This window comes from Pteronotus mesoamericanus, unplaced genomic scaffold, assembly GCF_021234165.1.
Source record: "Pteronotus mesoamericanus isolate MK-2021 breed Mesoamerican mustached bat unplaced genomic scaffold, CSHL_Meso_final scaffold_165, whole genome shotgun sequence".
Taxonomy (NCBI): Eukaryota; Metazoa; Chordata; class Mammalia; order Chiroptera; family Mormoopidae; genus Pteronotus; species Pteronotus mesoamericanus.
The window spans coordinates 4,423,028-4,449,037 of record NW_026555307.1 but is presented as its reverse complement, the minus strand read 5'-3'; the positions used below and the strand labels follow the sequence as shown (position 1 = coordinate 4,449,037).

General features: G+C 40.8%; 1 protein-coding gene across 1 annotated transcript in view; it reads left to right on the top strand.

The window, feature by feature from the left end:
* Window positions 1-207: 207 nt before the first annotated feature.
* CEP89 (centrosomal protein 89) overlaps window positions 208-26,010 on the top strand; it is an 83,407-nt gene continuing 57,604 nt past the window's right edge. The window contains 5 exon segments of the mRNA XM_054588974.1: window positions 208-347; window positions 3,823-3,929; window positions 10,524-10,682; window positions 13,660-13,846; window positions 22,466-22,568. Of these exon segments, the coding sequence (XP_054444949.1) occupies window positions 309-347; window positions 3,823-3,929; window positions 10,524-10,682; window positions 13,660-13,846; window positions 22,466-22,568 (595 nt within the window). The 5' untranslated portion in view covers window positions 208-308.

The window sequence follows — 26,010 nt, the reverse complement described above, 5'->3', positions numbered from 1 at the left end:
GCGTCAGATAGGCTAGGGCGTTAGAGATTGACATCTCCCCTGGCCAATAAGAGAACAGTTAGCGTGAACAGTTTCCGCCCCGGAGGGAATTTGAGTGGGACCTGCTGGTTACCAAGAGCGACGGGTATGAAGTATCCTTGGCGCTAATTGGCAGGCGAGAAAGCAGAGCCAGTAGCAGACGTGGTTGTTGAGAAGCCTCCTGAGTAGAAAAAGCGTCTGGGGCTAGGCCAGCGGGGGGGAAGGGTCTCGGGCTCTGAGGAGGCTTGATCGTCGGTCCAGACCCGGGGTGACTACTCCCCGCAGCAAAGATGCTCCTGGGGTTTCCGAGAGGCCGCAAGAGCCAGTTTGTAAGTAGATCCTCGCCCGGCCTGCGCCCTGGCCTGGAGGCCACGACTTAAGGGAGGAGGGCTTGGGATTTGGCCTGAGATTGAGGCAAGGTAGCGGCGGCACAAGAGGAAGTGGTTTTCCACTCTAGAAGCCCTGATGTTTCGTGTTCTAAAGAATCCTTTATCCCAGGATCAGCGTCAGTCGGACAGGAATCGCCCATTCTCCCCCACAACATTCGCTCCCCTTGTCTGGGAGTTCACTTCGGCGCGGCACAGACCTGCTCCACTTCTGGGTGTCCCCAGTGGGGAGTCATTCTTGATTCCTCCCCGCCACCCACCATGGACAACCTGTCAGAAAGTTTCATAGATTCTGTTCACCACATAACATCTGGCAGCTGTTCTTGTCCCCACCCTGTCCTCCAGCATCTACCTGGACTGAAGCCGGAGCTCCTCACTATTTATCGGCTTTTTTTTTTTTTTTTTTTTTTTTTTTGCTACTTTCTTTCTCAAGTATCCTGACTCCAACAGTCCGTTAACACAACCCCCCACAACCAATCAATTGATCTTACCAGTGTTCTTACTACCCTCCTTGCCAGCCCTAATTTCTATTAAGCAAACTCTCCATTATTTATATATAACTTTTCCTATGCTACATTTTACACTCCAATTTTTAATTTAAATATTTTATTGTTTATGATATTACAGTTGTTGAATTTTGCCCCCTTTGTCCCCCTCCACCCAGCCAGCCCCCAGTCTCACGAAGTCAACCCTTACACCGTTGTCCATGTGAACGGGTCATGCATATGTTTTTTGACTAATCCCTTCACCTTCTTTCAACCAGTACCCACCTCCCTCCTCCCTTCTTGCAGTTGTCAGTGTGTTCCACATTTCAATGCCTCTGGTTCTATTTTGCTAGTTAGTTTATTTTGTTCATTATAAGTGAGACCATATGGTATTTGTCTTTCACCAATTGGCTTATTTCACTTAACATAATACTCTCCAGTTCCACCCATGCTGATGCAAAAGTTAAGAATTTCTCATTTCTTATTCCACAGTCTATCATTATGATCACTCTCCATATGCATCTCCATCTCCTGTGCTGCTGTCTCCCTTGTCCGTATTTGCCTGGCAGAACTCCAAACCTACTTATATCCAGTTTTCCGTAAATGTAATACTTTAAATGCAGAGAAAGCATTTGGATAAGGGCGCTCCTGAATTGTGTTTTAAATCAAGTGTAGAAAGCATGTCTAACTTGGATTTCTGTTCTCAGCCCTCCCACCTGCGGCAGGCATTTTAGACAGGTGGATGTTGAGAAGCAGCAAAGACATACTTATATTTTTGCATTGCAATTTTGCTAACGCAGCTTGGCATTATTGAGTTCCTACTCTGTGTCAGATACCCACAATTGATTGACAGCCTGTGGCCACACTATCTAAGGATAGACAAACCCATAAGTAATTCAGCACAAAATGGTATGGCAAAAAACTACTGGTAAGGTGTATACTAGGGAAGAGGCAGCAAAGTCAGTCTGGAGAGTTGGGGAGATGGGAGGGAGAAGGAAAGAGGGGGACATCATATACAAAGGCCTGAGAAAAAATGTATTATTTGCTGTGTGGGAAATGGAAGGCAATTCTGAGTGCTAGGCATTGAGTATATGTGTAGGGATGAGGAAAGGTAGCAAGAAATGAATCTGGGTTCGTTGGTAGGAATCAACAGAGAGCAGCTTAGCAGCCACTCTAGACCATTAACTGTCATCAAGAGAGTGGGGCTGCTCCTGAGGGTTTTTCCTGCTGAGTTGAGATGGATTCATCCCATGTTTTAGAGGCTGAGGCAGGAGGACCACAATTAGGAAATGATTATAGTGGTACAGTGAGAAATGTTCAGCATACTGTGGGAGATTCATTCTATCAAAACAAACAAACAAACAAACAAACAAACAACAAAGTAAAACACATGAGACCTTTTTGGAGGAGCTACTGGATGCCAGCCCCTAGGGATTCAAAGGTGAAGAAAACCCTTTTTTTCCCTCCTTGAGAATCTCCCCAGTGTGAGGGAGAGGAATGGGGAAATGGGGAAGGAGGCAGGCATTAAACTGTCAAATTATTTGACAAATGCAGGATGGTAGGTGCTACACAGAGAAGGATACAGAAGACACTGCTCTAAATGCCTGCTCTTGGGATTGGACATGCGAGTGAACCTGGGGTGCTGGGAGGACTGCAGGAAACATTTGAAAGATCTATCCATCCCTCACCCCTGAAAGATCCCCAAAATTCTGGCTCTTCCCCTTCATTGTACCTCCCTTCTCTACATTCGGTATGCCTACCACTGCCTCATTAGTCCTTTCAGGGCCAGTTTCAGTAGGTATTCCTCACTAGGCCACAGGATCACCTTAGTCTGGTATTGAAATTCTTAAATGGAAACAATCCCCATTTTACCCTCAGCCCATTGCTCTAGCCCCTCCCTCTCAAGTGCTTCTCTATTATAGCAAACTGGATACCTGTTATTTCCAGAGCACGCTCACTAATGTCTCACTTCATTCCTTTGTTCATGCTGGTCCTGCTTCCCAGACTGCTTTTCTTCTCATTTCCCAAATATGAGCGCAGTGGCCATCATTGAAGACCTAGCCTAAATGCCTCTGTGGTTTTTTCCGAGGGGCATAAGAGGTCCTCTTGCTGGCTCCCAGATCTGAAGACCCCCTTCCCTCCTAGGGCCACTTCAATACTTTGTCTTTACCTTTCCCTTGACAGATTTCATAATTCTGTATTATATAATAAGCATTTGGGTATTTTTCCTTTGTATTCTCCCTCCTTGAGGATGAGGACAAGGTTTCTTCATTGTTTTCATGGTATTTTTGCTGCTGGTAGATGTGAATAAATGAATGGCTGGTGCACAGAAAATGATTGGTCTATACGCGTATAATTCTGAGAGACTCTCAGTTGCCTAAAGGAGAATCCCCCTACTTTGAATGTGTGCAGGAACTAGTTTTTGTTATTCTGCATCAGCAAAACTACCTAAAATCTTTATTAAGCCCTAATCAGGTATTGGGCAACATGCTAAGTGCTAGAGCTAAGGGTTGATAAAGACAAGATGGTTGCCTGCTCTCAGGAAGCTTCTATTCTGCAGGGGGTTGGCAAGTGAGTAAGGAGGGTCATTGGAAGCAGTGCCGTAAGACAAGTGAAGGTGCTACAAAGTGACCCTGGGTGTCAGGGAAGCTGCTCTGAGGAGGGAAGGGTGAGAGTGTCCCACTGTGGACACCTGTAATGGCGCTCCCTACATGGGTATGCTTGTCTGGCCAGGTGGGGACTGGGGATAGTAAGGGAAGGAGCGGACCTCCTGGTGGGGCTAGATTCCCCAGATGGCCAGTGCAAGTGTCCTTCTCAGGCCGAGAGAGGGGTGGTGGCAGAACCCAGGTGATTCCTTCACCAATGCGCTGTTCTGGTTTATTTTTAAAATTCTTTTTATTGTTGTTCAATTGTTCTGGGTGTTATTTGTGCAGAAACACATCATCCATGGCCTTCTACCTGCGGCCAGCATCGCACCTAAGCCAGCTGTGCCCCGGACACCTCCTCCTCGCAGCCCCAACCCCTCTCCAGAGAGACCAAGGTGAGTCTCAGGTGAGCATGCACTGAGGTCACCTTTGTGCTCAGCTACCAAGTGGTAGGTCCTAGAACTGTTCAAACTGGCAAGAAGATTACAGGTAGGATGATTAGAATCATGTCCTTTGAAATATATATCATGGTTTCATAATTTAATATGATTTCTCTGTGGGATAATGGTCTGTCCCTTTCAGGTATGGACTTCTCACATTTGGTAATTAAATGCAGTTAGTATTTTTCAAAATATTAAAGCTCAAGTATTTGGGTTGATGGTATGTTAAAAGGAATTTGAATTGTACACATAATTTTCTCTTTAAATGGAAGTCTGCCTTGCAGAAGAACTGCTTTGTGGGAAGGAAGGAAGAAGTGGGTTCACTTCCCAAGGCCTGGGATTTCGCCCATCCTCCAGTGCTCCTAACACATCAGATAGATGACTTTGTTTTACACGTAAGACCCCTGCCCTCCAAGATTTTAGACACGGGAGAATTTTAGACTATTTTTATCTGTAAGATACCTGGATATATGTATAACTTGACTATTAACAACGAGAACAGACCTCTGGTCAAGATGGAGACATAGGTAAACATGCTTGCTTCCTGGCACAATTACAGAAAAAATTACAACCAGACTACAAAACAAATCTTGCCCAGAAATGTTAGAAAATCAACCTGTATAGAAGTCCAACAGCCAAGGATTTAAAGAAGCCACATTCATCCAGATGGGTAGGAGGGGCGGAGATATGGAGAAGCGTGGAGAGGTGCGGAGACGTAGAATGGGCAGTCCCATATCCACGTGTGGTAGATAAAAATCTGGAGGGATACCTCAGGAGTGAGAGATCCCAGCCCTAGAGTAGACCACCCAGCCCACTGTTCCAGCACCAGGAAGTTAAGTCCCAATAACTTCTGGCTTTAAAAATCAGTGGGGTTGGGCAGCAAAAGAAACTGCAGAACTCACAGGAGACTCCTCTTAAAGGACCCGCAATAGACTAAAGACTTACTCAGATTCATTCCTTCTGGGATTCAGCACCAGCTGAATCTGGGCAACAGCTGGAAGGGCACTAGTCACATATGCAGAGAAATTGAAGTGACTGGCATCAGGGCGAGTGTCAGGAAACAGCTTCCTCCAGGGAAAAACTCCAGAGGCCAGGCAGCAGCATTGTCCCCTCTCCAAGCCCTCCCCCACACAGAGCCACAGAGCAGTGACATCGGTTGCCCCACTCTGGCAATTACCTAAGGTTTTGCTCCATACAACTTACAGATGTGCTTTTCTATAATAGATCACACTACTAAACAGGGAGTCAAAGCAGCTCCACCTAATACATAGAAACAAACACAGGGAGGCTGCCAAAATGAGGAGACAAAGAAATATGGCCCAAATGAAAGAACAGAACAAAACTCCAGAAAAATAACTAAATAAAATGGAGATAAGCAACCTATTAGATGGAGAGTTCAAAACACTGGTTATCAGGATGCTCCAGGAACTTACTGGGTACTTCAACAGCACAAAAAAGACCCAGGCAGAAATGAAGGTTACATGAAGTGAAATAAAGAAAAATCTGTAGGGAACCAACATTGAAGGGAATGAAGCCAAGAATCAAGTCAATGATTTGAACATAAGGAAGACATAAGCATTCAACCAGAGCAGCAAGAAGAAAAAAATAATTCAAAAAAACAAGGATAGGCTGAGGAGCTTCTGGGACATCTTCAAACATACCAACCTCTGAATCATAGGAGTGCCGAAAGGAGAAGAGGAAGAGAAAGAAATTGAAAACTCATTTGAAAAAATAATGAAATAAAACTTCACTAATTTGGTGAAGGAAATAGACATACAAGTCCAGGAAGCCCAGAGAGTCCCAAACAAGCTAGACCCAAGGAGGACCACACTAAGACGCATCATAATTAAAATGCTAAAGGTTAAAGGTAAAGAGAGAATCTTAAAAGCAGCAAAAGAAAAGCAAACAGTTACCCACAAAGGAGCTCCCATAAGACCATCAGCAGATTTCTCAAAGGCAACTTTGCAGGCAACTATGCAGGCAAGAAGGAACTGGCAAGAAGTACTCAAAATGATGAAAAGCAAGGACCTACAACCTACATTACTCTATCTAGCAAAGTTATCATTTAGAATTGAAGGGCAGATAAAGTGCTTCTCAAACAAGATAAAACTAAAGGAGTTCCAAATCACCAAGCCATTATTATATGAAATGTTAAAGGGAATTATATAAGAAAAAGAAGAAGATCAAAACTATGAACATTAAAATTACAATAAATTCACAACTACCAACAATTGAATTTAAAAAACAAACTAAGCAAACTAGCAGAACAGAAACAGAATCAGATATGGACATCATTTGGAGGGTTATGCATTGGGAGGGGGAAAGGGGAGAATGGGGGAAAAGGTAAAGGGATTAAGAAGTACAGATTGGTAAATTCAAAATAGATGGGGATGTTAAGAACAGTATAGGAAATTGATTGGCCAAAGAACTTGTAAGCATGACCCATGGACATAAACTAAGGGGTGGATTGGTGGAGGGAATAGAGTACTGGGTGGAGGAGGGCAAAGGGGGAAAAATTGGGACAACTATAGTAGCATCATCAATAAAATATATTTAAAAAATAAACAATGAAAACAAATTTCATTCAAGGGTGGTACCTTCTTTTTTAGTGTTCTTTGGAGCTAGAATATTGTATGTCTCCTGATAAAAAAAAGCACTGAAATATGTTTAGTGTTTTCTTTTCCTTTAGTACGATCTTAATAATGAGAATAGCCATGTATTAGTATTTACTCTGTGCCAAAGACTCTAGTAAGTGCTCTAGAAGTATTACTTCATTTTATCCTCTCAGTGACCCTAGTAGGTCCTTTGAGCTCAAGTGTTTAGTATTTGCTTGAAGTCTCACAAATGGCAAACAGTGGCATTGCTGCAATGCACTTGAAGGTTTGTCCAGTGTTTGTGTGAACAACCATTAAGTAGAGCCATTAGAACTTCAGTGTTTATGTAGCAACAGCAGCAGCGAGAGGGTTGGCTTTACGTTCCATTATAAGCAGAAAAACAAAAGTCCACATGTCGTATCATGCAAGCATGATATAGACTCATTAGAAAATTTCTAGAGTCTCCATGCTTTACAAAATATCTTCCTGGATTGTAATCTTTATAAATCCAAAATAACCAACACTAGATTTTTTTATTTTTAAAAAAATTGAAATTTATCTTTAATATTATTCCATTTCATGTGTAGTATAATAGTGTAAGAATCTTACAGCTGTTTACCTCTATTGCCTCCTTCCTATCCTTTGTGTTATTGTTGTCATACATTTTAATTCTATATGTTATGAACTGCGTAATACTGTTGTATTATTACTATTTTTTACTTGGACAGTTTATCTTTTTAAAAACTTTTTAAGGTATAATGGACTACAATAAACTGTACATATTTAAAATTCAAATTGGTAATCTTTGACATATGATTACCCCTGTGAAACCGTCACCACAATCACGATAATAAATACACCCATCATCTCCCCAAGGTTCCTCATGCCCCGTTCTTCCACCTCCCATTCCCCCGCCCAGCCCACCCTCACCCCCATTCCCAGGCAACCACTGATATGCTTTCTGTCACTATAGATTAGTCTTCATTTTCTAGGATGTTATATAAACAGAATTACACGAAATAATTAAGGTGCTGTTTACTCAGTATAATTATTTTGACATTTGTCCATATTGTTGTGAAAGTCAGTAATTTGTCATTTTTATGGCTGAGTAATATTCCATTATATGAATACACCACAATTTGTTTATCCACTCACCTGTTGGTAGATATTTCCAGTGTTGGGCTACTAGAAATAAAGCTGTTTGAACATTCGTGCAGAAATTTTTGTTTTGACATATGCTTTCATTTCTCTTCAGTAAATATCTAGGAGTGAAATACCTGCATGATATATTAGTTATTATTTAACTTATATGTGATTCATTTATGTTCCCACCAGCAGTGTGTGAATTCCAGTTTCTTCACTTCATCAACACTTGGTTTGGTCAGTCTTGTGGGGGGTGGGGGCGCGGTTTATAACTTTGACAGTCAGTGCTTAGTTCTTATTCACATTTACTGTCTGTATAATTTTTGAAAGTGGTGACAGGTGCATAGGTAACAATGTATAGAGGTTGTTTGGTGAATCTTTATCTTCATTATGCCTTCTGGGCAGCCATATATTGATGAGGTATAGAACAGTCTTTATTTTGACCCAGTCAGCTTTGTTGAGCCTGGTGTCCACATGCATATCTGGAGTTGCTGTTTGCTTCCTGGCAAATTTCTGGATCTGTTTGAATGCCTCAGGGGAACAGTTCTTGATGCTCATGCCACAGGTGCGCTTGTGAATGTTGGTGGTGTACTCTCTGGTTACCTCCTCATTAATGGCAGGATGACCCCTTCTTCTTAGCATCCCTCTTTGTGGGAGCCATTCTGTCAGGGCCAATCTTTTTTTTTCTTTTTAATTTCTTAAAAATTTTGAGTAAAGCGATGACATGTGTTGCAGAGCACAATCTCAAATGCTCCCTGCCTTGGCCAGTGTTTTTAATTTTGGACATTCTAATAGATATGTAGTGGTATCTCATTGTGGTTTTATTTTGCATTTCTCCAATAACTAATGATATTGAGCAGGTGCTTATTTGCCATTTGTATATCTTCTTTGGTAAAGTGTCTGTTCAAACCTTTTGCTCACTTTTAAAATCTGAGTTGCTTGTGTTCCTGTTATTATATTTTAAGAATTCTTTATTATGGATACAAGTTCTTTATCAAATACATGCTTTGCAAATATTTTCTCCCCACCTGTGACTTAATGTTTTTATTCTCTTAACAGTAACTTTAAAGGAACAGAAGATCTTAATTTTTATGAAGTTCAACTTGTCAATTTTTTCTTTTACAGATTATGATTTTAATGTAATATCTCATAAATCTTTGCCTAATTTAAGGTCACAAAGATTTTCTTCCAGAAGCTTTATAGTTTTAGGATTTATATTTAAGTATAATACCCATTTTGAGTTAATTCTTTTGTGGTGAGAGATATGAAGGTGTGGATTCAAGTTCCTTTTTTTTGCATATGGGTATCCAATTGTTTCAGCACTGGTTGAAGGCTATTGTATTAGTTATCTGTTGCCATGTAACAAGTTACACCAACGTAGTGGCTTAAAACATAAAACAACAGCGGTTTTTTGATAGCATATCTCACTGTATTCTTTAAAAAAAAATTTTTTTTCATACCTGTATTTCCTTTTGGTTATTCTTTATTGTCTTGCCTTTAATCTCATGAATATTTTCTGCAAAGTGTCCTATCTAGTGTAATTTTCATCTCCTGAAGTTCAAGACTTTTTTATAATCTTCCATGTCTCTACTTAGCTTTTAAACATATAGAATACAGTTAAAATAACTGTCCTATGTCCATCTGCTAATACTAATATATGTGTTCGGTTCTGATGGGATTTTGATGATTCTTTTCATTATGGGTTGTTTTTCTGTCTCTATGCATGCTGGTTATCTTTGATTGCATATTAGACATTGTTTTAAGTTTCATGTTGTTGAGTACTGGATATTTTTGTATCCTTTTAAGTCTTCTTGAATTTTGTGCTGGGATGCAATTAAGTTACTTGGAACCAGATTGATCTTTTTAGAAGGAGTCTGGAGCAATGTTCAGCCTAGGGCTAATTATCCCCTACTCCTGAGGCAAGACATTGAGAGGACTGTACCCAGTGTCCCATGAATTATTTTTCCTGTCTGACTCTTGGGAACAGACACTGGCCTCAGCCATATGTAAGCACCTGGCACTGTTCCTCTAATCCTTACAAATGGTTCTTTTCCCAGTCTTGGATAGTTTCCTCACAGTCATGCACTGAGTAACATTTTGCTGAACACACACGGGGACCTTCTGCAGTTTCCAGAGTTTTCTCTGTTCCGCTCTCTCCTTTCCGATACTTTGTCCTCCAAAATCTATCTGCCTTGGTATTCCTGGACTCTCAGCTTTGTCTACACAACTCTGGGAGTCTGTCTGGTCCCTCCTCGGTTTCGCCTTCCTTTGCTATGACGTGAAAATTCTCTCTGGCAGTAAACTGAGCCATTTGTTAAGTCTGTTATTTTGTTATACTTTTTCAGGTGGGAGGGTAAATCTGTTATTCTGTCTTTCCTATATTATTGTTTTGAAAATCTTTTGCAAGATTTTAAAATGCCTTTGAAAATCTTTTGCAAGATTTTAAAATGCCTTTGAAAATCTTTTATATAATTTTATATCTCCTTTTCTTTCATTCTAATCTTTTACTTTAATAGAAAAACCATTTGAATATAGACTCCCTTGATTAGAGACCTGGTTCCATCTCCTGTTAGCTAAAAAATCTTGGGCAAGTAATTTAATTTATATAAAAGATGGAGGTGACGATAATATCCACTTACACAGTTGATGTGAAAATGAAATGAGGTTGTTTGATGACACATAACAGACAACAGGCCTGCGGTCAGTAGGTGTGCACTAAACATTCTAGAACAGAAGGTACACCTTGATTAATTCCTGAATCCTGTTGTTTAACCTTTAGTTCACCATCTCACTAGGATGCTCTTGCCCACAGATCTGCTCTGGCTGCAGTCATTCTAGCAACAACGTTGACTGGCCGGACCATTGCCCTTCCTCAGCCACGTCGGAGATCCCAGTCTGAGAGTGACACGACCTACATTGAAAATGACAGTTTCATCAAGCCCTATGCCACCACCTCAGAGCAGAGACATCGGTAAGGACCATTTCCCTGGCTCTGCTTCCTCTTGTGACAGGAGGAGCAGCTTGCGCGCGCGTGCATGTGAGTGTGTGCATGTGCATGCATGTGATTAGGACTGTAGCCTAGTAGTCAGGTTTTCGTCACCAATATCAAAGGAACACTGTTCTGGGACATTGTTCTTGAATTGTATCAGAATTTTCTCTAGAGTGAGTCTTGTTAAATTATGGCTTGTGAACGCACTGGTCGTTTTCATGGCAGCACAGAGCCAGTGCCGCTTTTAGGCCTTCATAAGAGTCTCCGTGCCACAACCTAGGTGGTGAGAGTTGTCACTCACCACTTCTCATATATCTCCCCTCCAAACATTCATATTGATTTGACCTTTGTTGGCATCTATATTGTAACTTTTATTCTTTTTTAATGTCATTTCCTTTATTGATTGAGCCGGGTTAATGTTAACATAGGGCTAGGGAGTCAGGAAGGTTTCCTCCTGAGGAAGAGAGTGTTGAGGGGCGCACTGAGGGATTTATAGGAATCAAGCGGGAACAGCTTGAGGGCTGGGGAGATGGTCAGTGTGGGGCTAAGATGAGCTTTCTAGACAGAGAGGGAGCTTGACGCATGTGAGCAACAGAACAGGTGATTGTGGCTGGGAGAGCTGGGCGGGGGGTCATTTGAGATGGGGCTGGAGGAGTGGGCAGAGGCTAGGTTGGGGGCGCCTGTGGTGCCCCGTCCTGAGATTTGGTATGTCCCCTAGAAGCAGGAAGACACCGTGGGCTTTAAGGACTTATAGGGTGGTGGCGGGGGACATGACCAGGTTTGCTTTTATCTGTCACATTTATTCAATTCTGTTTTTGTTTTTGTTTATATTTTTACATACCAAATACTCTGTATTTTTTATGGAATAAGATCTACTAGTCTTGTCTTTGTAGTTTCTGTCATGATTAAAAAAAATCTAGAAAGACCTTCCCTACAACAGCATTATATAAATGCTCATGTTTTTTTCTTTTAGGATATGTTTATATTTTTGGTTTTTACATGTTAATCTAGACTCCATTTTGACATGTTTGAATATACCCTATTTTTTTCTCCTGGTAAGAATTGCACTTTGGGTGAATAAGAACTAAAGATGAGGACATGACTCTAAAATTTATTGGAAAGAATAAGCAGATAAGACCAACAGATGAAATTCAGAAAGGAAGAATATTGATCGTGGGGGTAGGCTGCATTAGCCCGTGTGTGTGTGTGTGTGTGTGTGTGTATAGTAATTTTTTCATGACTGTTTATCCCCCTACACCCTCTTCTACCTCCACCCTCCTGCAATCACCACACTGTTGTCTGTGTCCATGAGTTCTTTCTTCTTTCTTTTTTTCTTTTTCACTCAGCCCCATTATACAGGGTCCAGCAGAAGTAACACCTACTTGTGTATGATTGATATGATAATAATATGGGTGTAATAATTTAGAGTTTTAATTTGAACATTTCACCTAAAATGTGAGATGGTGTGCTTGAGTGTGATATTGTTATGTTACCGAATTACATACTTAGGATTTTGTAATAAAAATGGGGCGATATTTATGCCAGACCCTGTATTTAAAAACCTTAGTTGAAATAGTTAAAACAGAGGTGGACTGGTTCAGTGATTGAGAGGTGTGCATGAACTCCTGAGGTGAACCTTGTGGTGGCAAGCATATTGAACCTCTAATAAAGGCAGCCCCACAGATCAAAAGGGAATGAAAGGATTCAATAGTATGTTGATTAGCAGTTTGGGGGGGAAAATCAGCTTTGAGCCTTGCCTAATTCATATACTAAAATACATTTCTATTGAATTAAAGGATTGATTTGTATATGTACATAAATAAGACCATGAAATCCTATATTGTAACATCAGAACTGCTATTTACTCCAAAGCTAAAAATTGAAAAGGTTAAAAGAAATTTTTAAAAATCATCTGTATGTTAAGCCCTGGCTGGTGTGGCTCAGTGAATTGAGTACTGGCCTATGAACCAAGAGGTTGCCAGTTCAATTCCCTGTCAGGGCATATAGCTGGGATCAGGCCCAGTCTTGTGAGAGGTAACAGATTGATTGGTGTTTCTCTCACACATCGATGTTTTTCTCCCTCTCTTTCTCTCTCCCTTCCCCTCTCTCTGAAAATAAATGAAATCTTAAAAAAAATCATCTGTATGTTAAAAAAATTAATAGAACAGGAAAAATATTGGTAGTAAATACAAAGGCAGGGTTTTAATATTATAAGATAAGAAAGTTAATTTCAAATTGGAATGAACATACTAGAAGCAGAGTAGGTAAATGGACAAAAGACATGAACAGAACAGACAATTCACATTAGAGGAATTAAAGCTTGCACACAAATATATGGAAAAATATTCACTCTAGGTAAGATATGCAAATTTATACAGTGAGATTTAAATTCTTTTGTCAAGTTTTAGAAAATTATTACCAATGTAGTCACAGGTTGGAGAAATGATTTGTGAAATGATTTTGTGTGATGTGCGTATAGACCCATAAAGTGTTCATACCATTTGATTCAGCAGTTTGCCATCAGTTGGTTTTATAGGACTAATCCTAAAAGCAGAAGAGAATATTTGCACATAGATATGCATGCACGGTCATTTATAACAGGGAAAATTGGAAGGGGTAATGTATAGTAAGGGAAATGGCTGACTCAACTGGTGTAACTACTTGAGTCTTTATAATATTATGACTTTAAAAATTTGTTAACAAAGGGGCAGATTGTATTTGCATGCAGCGATAATAACTATAAGAACCAAGGTGGAAAACTAGAAAGAACTTTTAAGAGCTTACAGAGAGATGGGGTAGTGGATGACTTAATCCTTTAGTTTCTATATATTTTGTAATGCAGTTATAATACTTCCATGGTGGGGCCTCAGAGGCAGTGCATTTAATACATGTATGTATACCACTGTGAAGTAAGTGGCCAGTTTAGTTTCTTATTTTTCTCTTTAATGTTCTAATATAGACCAAATTGGCAGAGTGACACAGGAAGAAGAACTTCGTTGCCGTCCTTTGAGATGCTGGGCTCTGGGGAGGAAGAGGACACTGACTCGCCCCTGTCATCCACCTACAAGGAGTCGGGGGACAGCAGTGCTCATAAAGAAGAGGGGGCTCTTGGTGATGCTGTGTATGCCATGCCACACAGAAATCAGGTGCTTGTCACATTCCAGAATTTCGTCTGCACCTTGACATTAGCTCATAGTAAATTGTGTATGAGTGAGGACTTTCCTTTCTCCCTTTTACTTTCGATGGCTTTTGTTTTTCAGCTTATTTTTTTAACATGTCCAGTCTCATTTTCTATCTGGTTAGGCTAAAATTTAAAACTTTTCCTTTACCTTTCAAGGACAAACATCTTCACATTTTCAGTGTAGATTTTCATCTGATGCTAAGAAATCCTGCTCTTTGACCTCAAAAGCTAATTTTCCTTTTACTTTTCTAATATCAGTATACATAGTTGTAACCTTTCTTCAAATTCATGCCTGGCCGAAGGAGTCTTTTCATTGGTCTCTATACTAGCTGATGTTGTTTGAGTGGTTACTGTTAAGTGAGTCTCTATTTCAAGATCTTATAGGTATTTATCTTCCACTATCTCAGTGAGATAGGCTCCATTTATGACCATATCACACGTGGGAAACCAAGGTACAGAGAGGTTGGAGGAGCCCATTTCTCCACCACTGTCCAGTTGCTCTGGTTTAAACTCTGTTCCTAGGCTTTTGAAAACTAGATGGTGCCATTTCTTTAATTCAGCAGTCCCCAACCTTTTTGGCTCCAGGGACGAGTTTCATGAAAGACAATTTTTCCATGGACTGGGGTTAGGGGATGGTTTCAGGATGATTCAAGTGCATTATTTTCAAGCTCACCTCCTGCTGTGCAGCCCGGTTCCTAACAGGCCCGGACTGGTACCAGTCCACGGCCCGGAGGTTGGGGACCCCTATTTTTAATGGTGAAAGACAGCACCATAACTTTCTCTTTTCCTTTCTCTTTTTTCGCCGTAACTATAACACATGTTAAGCATAGTGACTTCACATATAGACCAGCAACATCAAAGTATATTCATATTGATTACTTTCCAATACTGAATCACATCTTAAATGGTCTTAGGGAGCTTATTTGGAGGAATCCATATGTGAGTATTTCAACTAGCCATCACTTTCTAGCATACAGACTTCAACATGCAGTTAGGTTTCCTTATAGCAGGGAGCAGTGGAACAGGCAGACGGCTGCCAGGAGCCCAGAGGAGGGCCTTCTGCAGGGCTCTGAAGTCCTGCTGCCCCTCAGTCTGCACACTTCCTGGTATATTTTGGACTGAGGTTAAAAGATAGAGTTGTATCACTCAAATGTTTTGAAGTGAAACTTGCTGCCACATTTCCCTTAGAAGACAGCGACCTATAGTGAGGCTCTGGAGGAACTCTCGAACGCTGGTGGGATTGTAAGTTCATGCCACCATTTCGGAAAACTGGCACTATCTATTAAAGCTGAATGTGTGTATTTTCTATAACCCAGCCAAAAAAAGAAAGTTGAAAAGTAGAAAATAATATAACATATTAGTGTTCTCATTCTCCAGAATGAGCAAGTATTGACATCTTACCTGTTTTTGCTTCAGATTTTTTTAAAATAAAAGAAATACAATTAGGCTTGAATTTCCCTTTGTTTTCTAGTCCCTTTCCATCCCTGGAAGGCCTTCTTCTCTTGGGTTTGGAATGCATTTTAGAAGTCTGTGCTTTTACTCTTTTACTACAAGTAAGTGTCAATAAACAAATTGATAAATAAACAAGGAAGTGTCAATAAACAAACATTTTTTTAATGCACAAAGTTCACCATACTGAACCAGTCATTTCACCTCTTGGCTTTTTTACTTGACGTTACAGTTTTGAGAGGGATCCATGTTACTTTATCTACTCAACTACTGATCAACATTTTACGTTATTTCCTTCAACATTGGGTATGTGTGCTTGTTCACATTACTAGATATTTGCCAGCTTATTCTCCAGAGCGATCGTTCCCTTTTTCCTTCCCACCCGCAGTGTATGCATGCCAGTCTCCAGATTTCTGTAAAACAGGCAAGTCTTTTGCTGTACAACCTAGGAACCAGAGGAGGAGTTTTGGTAACTGATTGCAATTGAAAAGTTTCATCATAACCTTTACATTGACCTGGCAGATGGCATGCACGAAAGGGCCCCTAAGCTGCAAAGGGATTTCAATTTCCCACAGCCTTAGGATTAGTATTTTTTTTCTGAGGGCTTGGTAGACAGTAGCAGGAGGAAGACACATAGACCTTTTCTTAGCATTAATATATGTTAGGCAGCTTATATGTGCCATTTAACTTACTTCACATCCTTCAGGTAAGTGTTTGAAGAGACTGGGTAAATGACTTGCTCAGGTTCCACCCACCAACCATCCAGTGGCAGAGGCAAGATTTAGACTAGGGCGGTGAATTTCCCCTATGAGGAATTAAAATTTGTGTTTATAATTCTTATGCCCATCAAGAATATTTCTTAGACTTAAAGCTTTTTTTTAAACAGGCCGAATATCCTTAAATGTAGTATATGATTAAAAAATATATCTTTGAAAAAAGGATGTGAATGGAATGGATGTAAAACTGGTATTTAATCACTAGATAGCACCAGCTCTGAAGGAGATACTGCCTATGAGGTACATTTTAATTAAAAAAATAAAAGTAAAATTGCCTTCCCTTTACCTGGGGACATTCTGTACTCTGGGGTAAATAATTTATAATTTTATCCTTTTTTATGAATCATTCATACTTTCTTTAAAATAAACAGTTGTCAAAACTCGGAAGGCTGCCCTGGCTGAGGGTGGTTCTGTGGATTGTGTCAGCCTGCAAACCAAAAGGTCCCTGGTTCAATTCCTAGTCAGAGCACATGCCGGGGTTATGGGCCAGGTCCCCAGAAATACAGGTCGTCAGAAGGGGGCGTGCAAGAGGCAACCACACATTGATGTTTGTCTCCCTCTCTTCTTCCCTTCCCATCTCTCTAAAAATAAATAAATAAAATCTTTAAAAAAAACTAGGAAAGTAAGAAAATAGACCAACCCAAGCAGGTAATTTGGATATAAGTCTGTACATCAAGCTTCTCTCTTTTTCAGGGTAATTTGGGCAAACATCTTCATGTAAAGTGTGCACCTGCCCAGAACGGCCTAACAAATGGAAAGAAGATTTTGTTTTCAGTAGTTTTTTTGTTAGTACCACTTAAAAGTAAGGCCAGAGGGTTAATGGAGTGTCTCAATTTGTGGTCAGTTTACACAATGCTAGAGCCCAGTGGACAGAGCAATGCCATGGGCATTCAGAGACCTGAGTTCAAGTCCCACCTTGTCTACTTCCCACTTGTACAATATAACTGTGGTAAGTCAGATAACTTCCCTGTGCCTCAGTTTCTTCATCCTATATAGAACTGGGGAGGAGATTGTCTTTGGGCAGGTAAATAACTTGATAAATATTTATTGAGCATCCAGTGAGTACCAGACATGTGCCAGGTGCTGGAGAAGCAGTATAATACCGAGTCCGTAGTCACACAATTAATAACGATCAATTACAGTTATGATAAATGATACAAGGGAAGAGTACAGGTGGCCTGATACTATAGAGCAGGGGACTTAACCTTTCCTGAGAGGACTGCTGAGAGTGACAGCAGAGGGCTAAGAGGGAGTTACAGACTGCCTTCTTCTCCACTTTGAAGTCACTTGACCTTCTGCCTGATGCCTTTGTAAGTTTATTCTTTAGCCTTTGAGGTTTAGTATATCACCAAAATTAATTGTGGTGTTTATTATTTTCTGTTCTTTTTTTCCTGAAAATTAGTTTATAATTCAGCAAAGATTTTCATTTTTTTTTAATTTCCAAGGACTATTTCCTCCCCTGTTTTATCTTTGACTACTTTTGTCATCTATTTATTCTATTTCCCTTTGAGAACACTAGCTATGCATTTATTAGCTATCATTTATTTGTCTCCCATGTCTATTGTATTTTCTAGAATCACTTGTCTATTTTCTTTTCAATGTCATTCTATGTGATTTTCTTTTGTGTATTGTCCATATCTCTTTTCCAGCACGTTGTCACTGTGTTTTAGTGCTTCTAGTATAGCTTTTACCTCTGTATTGATTTTGTTTTTTCTTTCGTTTTTTGAGTTCTGCCAACTTACTTTTCACATCTGCCTGTGACCTTATCACTTTTCTTGATATCCTGTATCTCTTCTTTGGAGTCTTTATGTCAGCCTGTGCTGTCTTTAATTATCTTTGAGAGTGTGCAGCCTGGATCCTGGACAGTGCAGGCAGACTCTCCACAGGTGTCTGCCCTTAGTTTCTCCTGCCTGGGAAGGACCGCTTCTCCTGGGTCTGTCCACACCCATCATCTCCTTGTGCCCATCAGTGGATCTCTGTGGACCTGTAACTGTAACACTTAGTGACTTTGTGTTTAGGAGCATCTACATGCCTGAAGTCCTGCAGCTTTTAGTGTCAGTATTCTCCCGCTGTTCCAAATTTCATAGATTTGGCAGCTGTTTTCGCCAGCTTGTAGATTAAGACTATAGTTATTGACTAAGCATTTTTCCCCATTCTTCTGATTGATGTCAATCAATTTTAAGGGAGGAGACTATCTAAATGCCTTGTTACCATTTTCAAACTGAAATCACTGATAGGATGTTTTTGAAGCATTCTTCCTATTGTTTGTGGATTTGCAGAGCATCTCATCATAAAATGCTATACATTCATTTTTTCATTTCTTTACCCACCCACCTGCCATATTTGAATGTCTACTATAAGCTTGGATGGAGACCCAGAGAGGAATTATTCATGGAGGGATAAACTAGCTCTCTCTAGAAACTTCTGGAGGCCAAGGAATAATAGGCATTCTTTTGCTGCTGCTGTTGAGTATTAGGAATGTTCCTTCTTTCTCCACAGTTAAAAAAAATTTTTTTTAATTTCCTTTTTGTCACATAGGTAATACATGAATATACATTTCTTATAAAAACTTTTGATATAGCCCATAAAGCAAAAGCCCGTCCTGAAACCCTGCTAATCCTATTCTGGTCCTCCTGTCCAGAACAAGCCTCTGTGGTCAATTTGATATCTGTATCTTTTTTTTTTTTTTTTGCTGCAAATAATGGAATAGACAAATATAAGGCTTGAATAACAGACTCTTAACACTCTCACCTAACAAAGTCAAGAGGTAGAAGATTCCAAATTGTTTCAACCATCTGTTGAAGGTTGGGGCCTGAGGTTCCCTTGGCTTCCTCTCCATGGTCACCAGTGGATGTGGCAGATCTTGGTCCCAAAGCTGAAGAAAGAAGTGGGGAAAGGGCCTTTCATCAGGCTGCTCTGTGCTTATTAAGGAGAACATTTTTTCCTGGAAGCCTCCCAGCTGGAGGCTCATTGGTCACATGCCCATCCCTTGACCAGTTACTGGCTAAGGGGAAGAGAATTATCGTGATGATTCATACCCTAGAGCTGGGTGCATTTGCCCCAAACGAAATCATCCTCTTAGCGATGTTTTCCAATTGCTAAGTGGTCAGTGCAGCAGTGCCTGCTATGGCTTGACTCCTGCCATCTCTCTCTCTGCACTTACATATGCACATCCATGTACAGAGAGACATATCCACTGTTAGTTTATTTCATGTAGATTATGACTCTGCTCTACCAAAGCAAGCACCTCTGCATGAGCTTGACCCCTGTTGGTAGCAGTAGAAGGCCAGGATAGCAAGTAAGGCACCAAGCCGTCACTCCTGGCAGGTTGCAGGGGCCACCAAGAGAGTGAGCTATCTTTCAGTGTTGGAGTGTCCTCCATGTAACAGGTGAGGAAGCACAGATTCACAAACCCTTAGTTTATTTACCCTAATGTCAGGGACGGTCCAGTGTGTTTTTTGGCCTACAAGGTCCCAGTGGAGGCTCGAGCAGTCCCTCTACCTTACAAATCAAAACTGCCCCTGCCAGAGTTATTCCTTGGTTTACTGCACATTTTTACCACATTCTTGCCTGGGCTTAAACTAGAGGTAGAGCCACCTGGCACCTCCTATTGCTCCACCACTAATGACTGTATAATGCACTTTGGGTGGGGCTCTTCTGTTAGCATCATTACTGAGAGGAGAGGCGTCTGGGAAGGTGACGTCCCCTTCCGGGCTGCAGCCTGTGCATGATTAGAGTTAGTCACTGCTGGATGTTAGCGTCCTCTCACTCTCACAGCCACAAGCATCTGGGCACGGCAGCTTCCTTGCTGTGCCGTCACGTATTCCAATATCTTGCTTTTATCTTCAGGTATTAGAATACTTCTGATATCACAGACTAGTCTTGCATGTTTTGAACTTCATATGCATGAAATCGCAGAACATGTATATTTTTGCATCTGACTACATTGTTAGGTGTGTACAAACTTAAAATTATATCTTCCTGGTAAATCAAACATTCTGTCACTATGAAGTGAGCCTCTTTTTCTCTAAAAATGTGTTTTGCCTTATGTCTGTTCACCTGACATCCTCTACCTTCCTTTTGTTTGATATTGGCATGGTCTGTTTTTTTCCGTTCATTAATTTCAACTTTCTATCTCTTTATGTTTAACTGTATCTTATAAACAGCATATCATTTTTTAAAAAACAAATTTTAAATATATAATTCACATATGATCTATTTAAATTCATCGAATTAAAGTATGTATACAGTTTAATGTAGCATATAATTTTGTTAACTGAGTTTGACAAACTTTTCCCTTGTCTTTTTGCTGAACCATTTAGTCCTTTTGTATTTAATGTATATAAGGATTTACTTGAGTTTAAATTTGCCATCTTTATTTTTTCTATTTGTCCTGTTATTCTATATATATTTTTTTCCTCTTGCCTTCTTGTGGGTTGATGACTTCTTCAGTTCTATTTCTTTCTCTCTACTAGTTCACACATTATAGCTATTTCTCTAATAATTACCATAGAAATTACGGCATGCACATTTTATTCTTTAAAATCTCAGTTAGTTCACTACCCAGCAAGAGGACAAAGGGACCTCGGACAAGTGCTGCAGGCAGGTGCGGGGAAGGCCCTTCCCAGCACCACTGGCGTCCGTGCTGGGGTCGGCTGGCCTGCCCTGCTTCTTCCTTTCCTCGATGCCCAGCACGTTTTGTTTTAGGTTGCCAAGGTTATTTTTACAGTTAGAGTTATTTGGAAGTTTAAAATGTTTTAAATTAAAACTTTAAATTAGAGTGTTGTTTTGAATAATGTCGCAATTCTTTGGTTTATTTATTGATGTATTAAATCTACATGAAAGGTATATAAACCGTAAGTGTACAGCACAGTGAGTTTTTACAAAGTAGTCACCGTCCATATTTTTTTTTTAAAAGGAACATTATTAGTACCCTAGGAGTACCTCTGTGTGATCAAGAGGAGGTCACTACTTCCCCCAGAGTGACCCACTGCCCTAACTCCAAGAGTAGATTAGATCTTAGAAAATAACTTTAGATTAGTTTTGCCTATTCTGAAAGTTCTATGAATTTTATCACATAGTAAGTATTCTTTGGGGTTTTTGAAAGTCTTCAGCTATTATGCATGCAGTAGTTGGTTCATTCCTATTGCCGTATAATATCCCATTGTACAACTATGCCATCTAATTACTTAACTCATTTTACTGATGATGGATATTTGGTTATTTCCAGTTTGAGGCTCTTAGGAATAGTGTTGCTATGAACATTTGTAGATATAGGTATGTATTTCCAGTGGGGTATATAGGAAGGAGTGGTATTTGTGTTATCAGCCTTACTACTAGTAGATATTGCCCAACAGTTTTCCATAGTAGAGTATCTTTATGACGACAGTTGACACCCTTAACACTTTTCACATTTCCTTGGTAATAGTGAGTAGCTTAATATATCTCTGACAGGGTGAACAAAGCACTTGGTTCCTAGGGGATGAAAACTGAGAGGTCATTTCTCTTCTCTTCCTACAAATGATGGATGGGAGACCTACCTGTCACTCCTGAGTTGGGTTACCCTGGAGCCACTCAAATGATGAGTGGGCCCATCAGCCTTAGCTCCTGGCTCCTGAAATGCTCCAGTGAATCTTGCTGGTCAGTGCCAACACCTCCCTGCCAGCCTTGGGGATGGCTTTTCTTTGCCTACAGCATAGCCCAGCTAAGACAAGATCATAACATAAGTAAGATTTCAGTGAAGAATCAGGATAGCGGAAGAGAAACCAACCAGAGAGCACCAGAGTTAGCTTATTGTATGCTTGCGTTGCTTCTGTCCCCACTTCCCAGAGCCCTGCCAGTGAGATTATCTACTGTTTATCAGGGTGGTCCCATTCCTGGGCCACAGGTCTGTAAGAGACAGCTCAGCAGCTCTGCCACCATTCATGATGTAAATGCTCACAGGCAGCAGAGGAGAGGGTTCCACTCCATGAGGAAATATTTCCAGTGGAACCAGCGAACATGATGGACCTCAACCCCACACAGTTGCCTGACTGCGGGTTCTCATAGGCGAAAGCTCTTGTCCCATGTCGAGATGATAACACAGCATCGGTACCAGCGTAGGGTAGTGTTGGGTGCTATACACAGAAGGCCAGATGAAGCCCTTTTTTCTGTGTTGATCCCTGGGAGGAAGGAAATAAAGAGGCTGCCCAGGCAGCATGGGTGGGATGTGAAGGAGCCCGAAGTTTCACTCAGCCCTGCCAGGTCTAGTCTTTTTGTGACTAGAAGAGGGTGACTCTGGAAAAAGTGTGGAATAAGCCATTTGAGTTTACTGGGAGGAAATTTGCTCATATGTTTGTTTCTTTGTCTCATAACAAAAGGTTTCATTGTCACATGGGATGGACAGTGAAGATGAGGAAAATATTTCTGAGCAAGATGGGTTTCCAGACTCACCTTTTATACCACAGTGCACACAAGAAAGAGGTAAAAAAAATTTTTTTCAAATATTAAAAATATTTTGTGGCAATAAATATTGGTTAACTTGGGGAGACATAGAACCTTTGTACCTCCATACTGTGATTCTGTTATTATAAGTAGGAATATTCTGAATTTTATTTTCACTGAAGATAAGTTACTTTAGAGTTGATTGCGTGGGTGTTAAGTTGTGCTCACTGCGGAGTCCATTTCGTCAGTTCTGTCAGCCCAAAGAGGGTTACGGCTCAGGCTCTGAAGCTCTACACACTCTTTCCCCACTGGTCCCGAGTGCCTGGTGTTGCAAGGGACCAGTGCACCGAGGTCTGCACAGAATGAAAGATTGGGGTTATCTGTCTTGTCCACCATGCTCTCCAATATTTTGTTACATGCCTTTTTAAAATCTGATAACACATCCCGAATATCTCCCTATGTTCATTCATGTCCATCCACTTTATAATATCTATGTTGCCTGTGGCCTGATGTGTCATATAGTAGTCAGAATCCAACCAGGAGACAGAAAGCACATGATGATTTGAACAAGGAAAGTTTAACATAAATTATTTACATAACAGGATTGCCTACCAAGGTGTAGGGGGAAGTCTAAAGAATACAGGAATAGCAGACAGAGGGAACAGGCCTCTACAGTTAACATAGAGCACCCCAGGGAAGAAACGCATTTGGAGAATAACCCATCGCCGAGATGCAGGCATTGGAGAGGGTGCAGCTGTAGCCCACTGGCTGATGGAGAAGTTAGCTGAGTGCTAACAACTCCCTGGGAAGCTGTCTTCAGGGGATTGCCAGGAGAAACCTACCCAGGGGAAGTGCTACTGGCCTCCTAGAAAACAGGAAGGAGAGAGGAGAGCAGGAAGAGAAGGAGAGGGAGGGAGGTACCACACTGAAATGAAGAGCCCAAGCCCCTTCTCCTCCAGTATCTTTCCAGGGCCCTCTACTGATGAAGCGTATTTTACTGCCCCTGGCAAGTAGAAATACTGCAGTAACACAACCAAGCAGTGAAGATGGATTTGGAGCTAACAGGCAGTGATAACTGGCACACTTGGTAACATGAACTTGGAGCACTTTTGCAGTGATTTTTGCTTTGTGGTGGCATCTTCTGCGGTGCTTTTTGTTTTGTGGTAGCATTAAAAACCTCTGGACACTTGTGAAAAAGGCCCCCCACACACTCCAACTGCTATTTCAGTGGCTCTGGGCAGGGGCCCAGAGGTCTGTAATTTTAACAAGCATTTTGGAGAGTCTCGTGGGGATGATCCTTGGACAAAACATTGGAAACCCTGGTTTATAGTGGTTTGGTCCTTGACTCCGTCATTTCCAGGTGACAAGATGCTTGGCTTAACCCTCCTTCTCAGTCTGTGAGTGCCTCTCATGAGATTATTATAAGGATTAAATTCAGTCACATGTGTGAAGCACAGTGCCTTCCATAAATGCTAGCTGATAATACTGTCCAAAGGGTAAAGCCATCGCGCTCTGTGAGCCCGATGCACCTCTCTGCGCTCCAGTGGTACCCAGCCAGGAGGACAGAAACTGAAGCCTTTAGCCTTTTGGTCCAGGGGCCAATCTCCTGGCCAGAGCTGCCAAATTCTTGCTGATGGGTGTCATCCCCTCCCTTCCTTGGTCCCAGTGGCGCCCTCCCAGGTGTGCTTTTCTTTTTCCTCCACAGCCAAATTTGTCAAACGTCATCTCCACACACCTCCCTTTGCTCCTCTGACGGTGCCTTTTCCACCCACTCCACTTCTCTGCCTCTACTTTCCCCCAGACCAGTGACCTTCATTCTGCTAAATACAGTGGATGGAGCGTTCCACACAGAGGAGCCCTTCTGCTGTCTTAAAATAATCTCTTCCCTGGCTTCATGAGATCACACTCTTCTTGTTTCCTCCCACCTCTCTGGGAACCTCTCTTCATCTCCTTTGCAGTCCCATTTTCCTCTATGTGTCCATTAAGTGGTAGAGTTCTCCAAGCCCCAGTCTAGGGCCTTTTCTCCATCTTTCTAAGTAATCACACCTGCCCCTTTGCTTCCAGTACCATTCATCGTGTGATGCCCAGGTTTCTCCTTGCAACTCATGGTGCCATATAACCAGCTGCCTGCTGTTTGATTCCGTTTATTCCTTCACTCAGGCAGCAGATACAGGCATACGTATGGAGTGCCCACTATGTTTTGGCACCATGGGAGCAGCCAGAGGAGTCTTTTCAAACATGAATCTGGTGGTGCCCCTCCATGTACCCCCACACCATTTTTACTTGGATCTCATCATTGATTTCCCACAGCAACAAGACCTGGCAGGCCGGCCCCTGCTGACCATTCTGCAGCCATTCTAGTGTTCTTTTGTTTCCTCAGCTGCATGATGTCCCACCCTGCCACTGGGCCTTTGTACGTGCTTTTCTCCTTCCTCACAATCTGCTGTTTGTTATATGTAGAAGCGAAAGGGGATGAGATGTGGGCTTGTATGTATGTTTGACTTTTTATATGTTTACATATATCTAAAAGGAAACATATCCAGGTGAGGACCTCTTGGGGGGGGAGTGGTTCAGTGGATTATGTCATTTATCTCTGTTAGATACAGATCTATCATTTTGATTAGTTTTGATTTATCAATATTGTTAGAATTTTTGACAGCATGAATGTGTTCAAGTAGTATGCATTCTCTTTCTTTAAAGATCGGGGTATTACCTAGCATGGCATCTCATATGTGATAGGATGACCAATGCTGGAGACCTTTGTTGTTATTTTAATAGTTTGTACAATTTGCCTGTACAGATTATAGAAATGAGAAAGTGAAGACTCTGGAAAGTTTTTTTAAAAAGATTTTCTTTATTTATTTTTAGAGAGGGGAAGAGAGAGGAACAGAATTTATTATTGTATTATTATTTAATTATTGTATTATTTTCCACAGAATAACTGTAAACCTACTTTTGCCCCACCTTGTGCATTCACAGAGCCAAGTGATGTGCATACACATTAAGTATTAAAGTAAACTTGAGGCGATAGAGTCTTAGTTTAATCTTCATCAGGTTCTTTTTCTGAAAAGTTGATGACTAAGATAAAATAGAGATCATTATTTATTTTCTTTGGCAAAATAGACAAATTGCCCCTTAAAAACTTTGTATCATCGTCATTTTCAAATATGTACAATAGTAGAGAGAATAGCAAAATGAACACCCATGCCCACCACCCACCTTCTACAGCTGTCAGCATTTTGCTCTTTTTCTTTTCTTAATGAATTTTTATTTTCAATTACAGTTGACATACAACAGTTTCAGGTTTACAACCTAGTGATTAGACATTTATATAACTTAAATGATCACCCTGATAAGTCTAATCCCATCTGGCACCATATTTAGTTATTACAATATTATTAACTATATCCCCTATACTGTACTTTACATTCCCATGACTATTTTATAGCTACCAATTTGTACTTAATCCCTTCATCTTTTT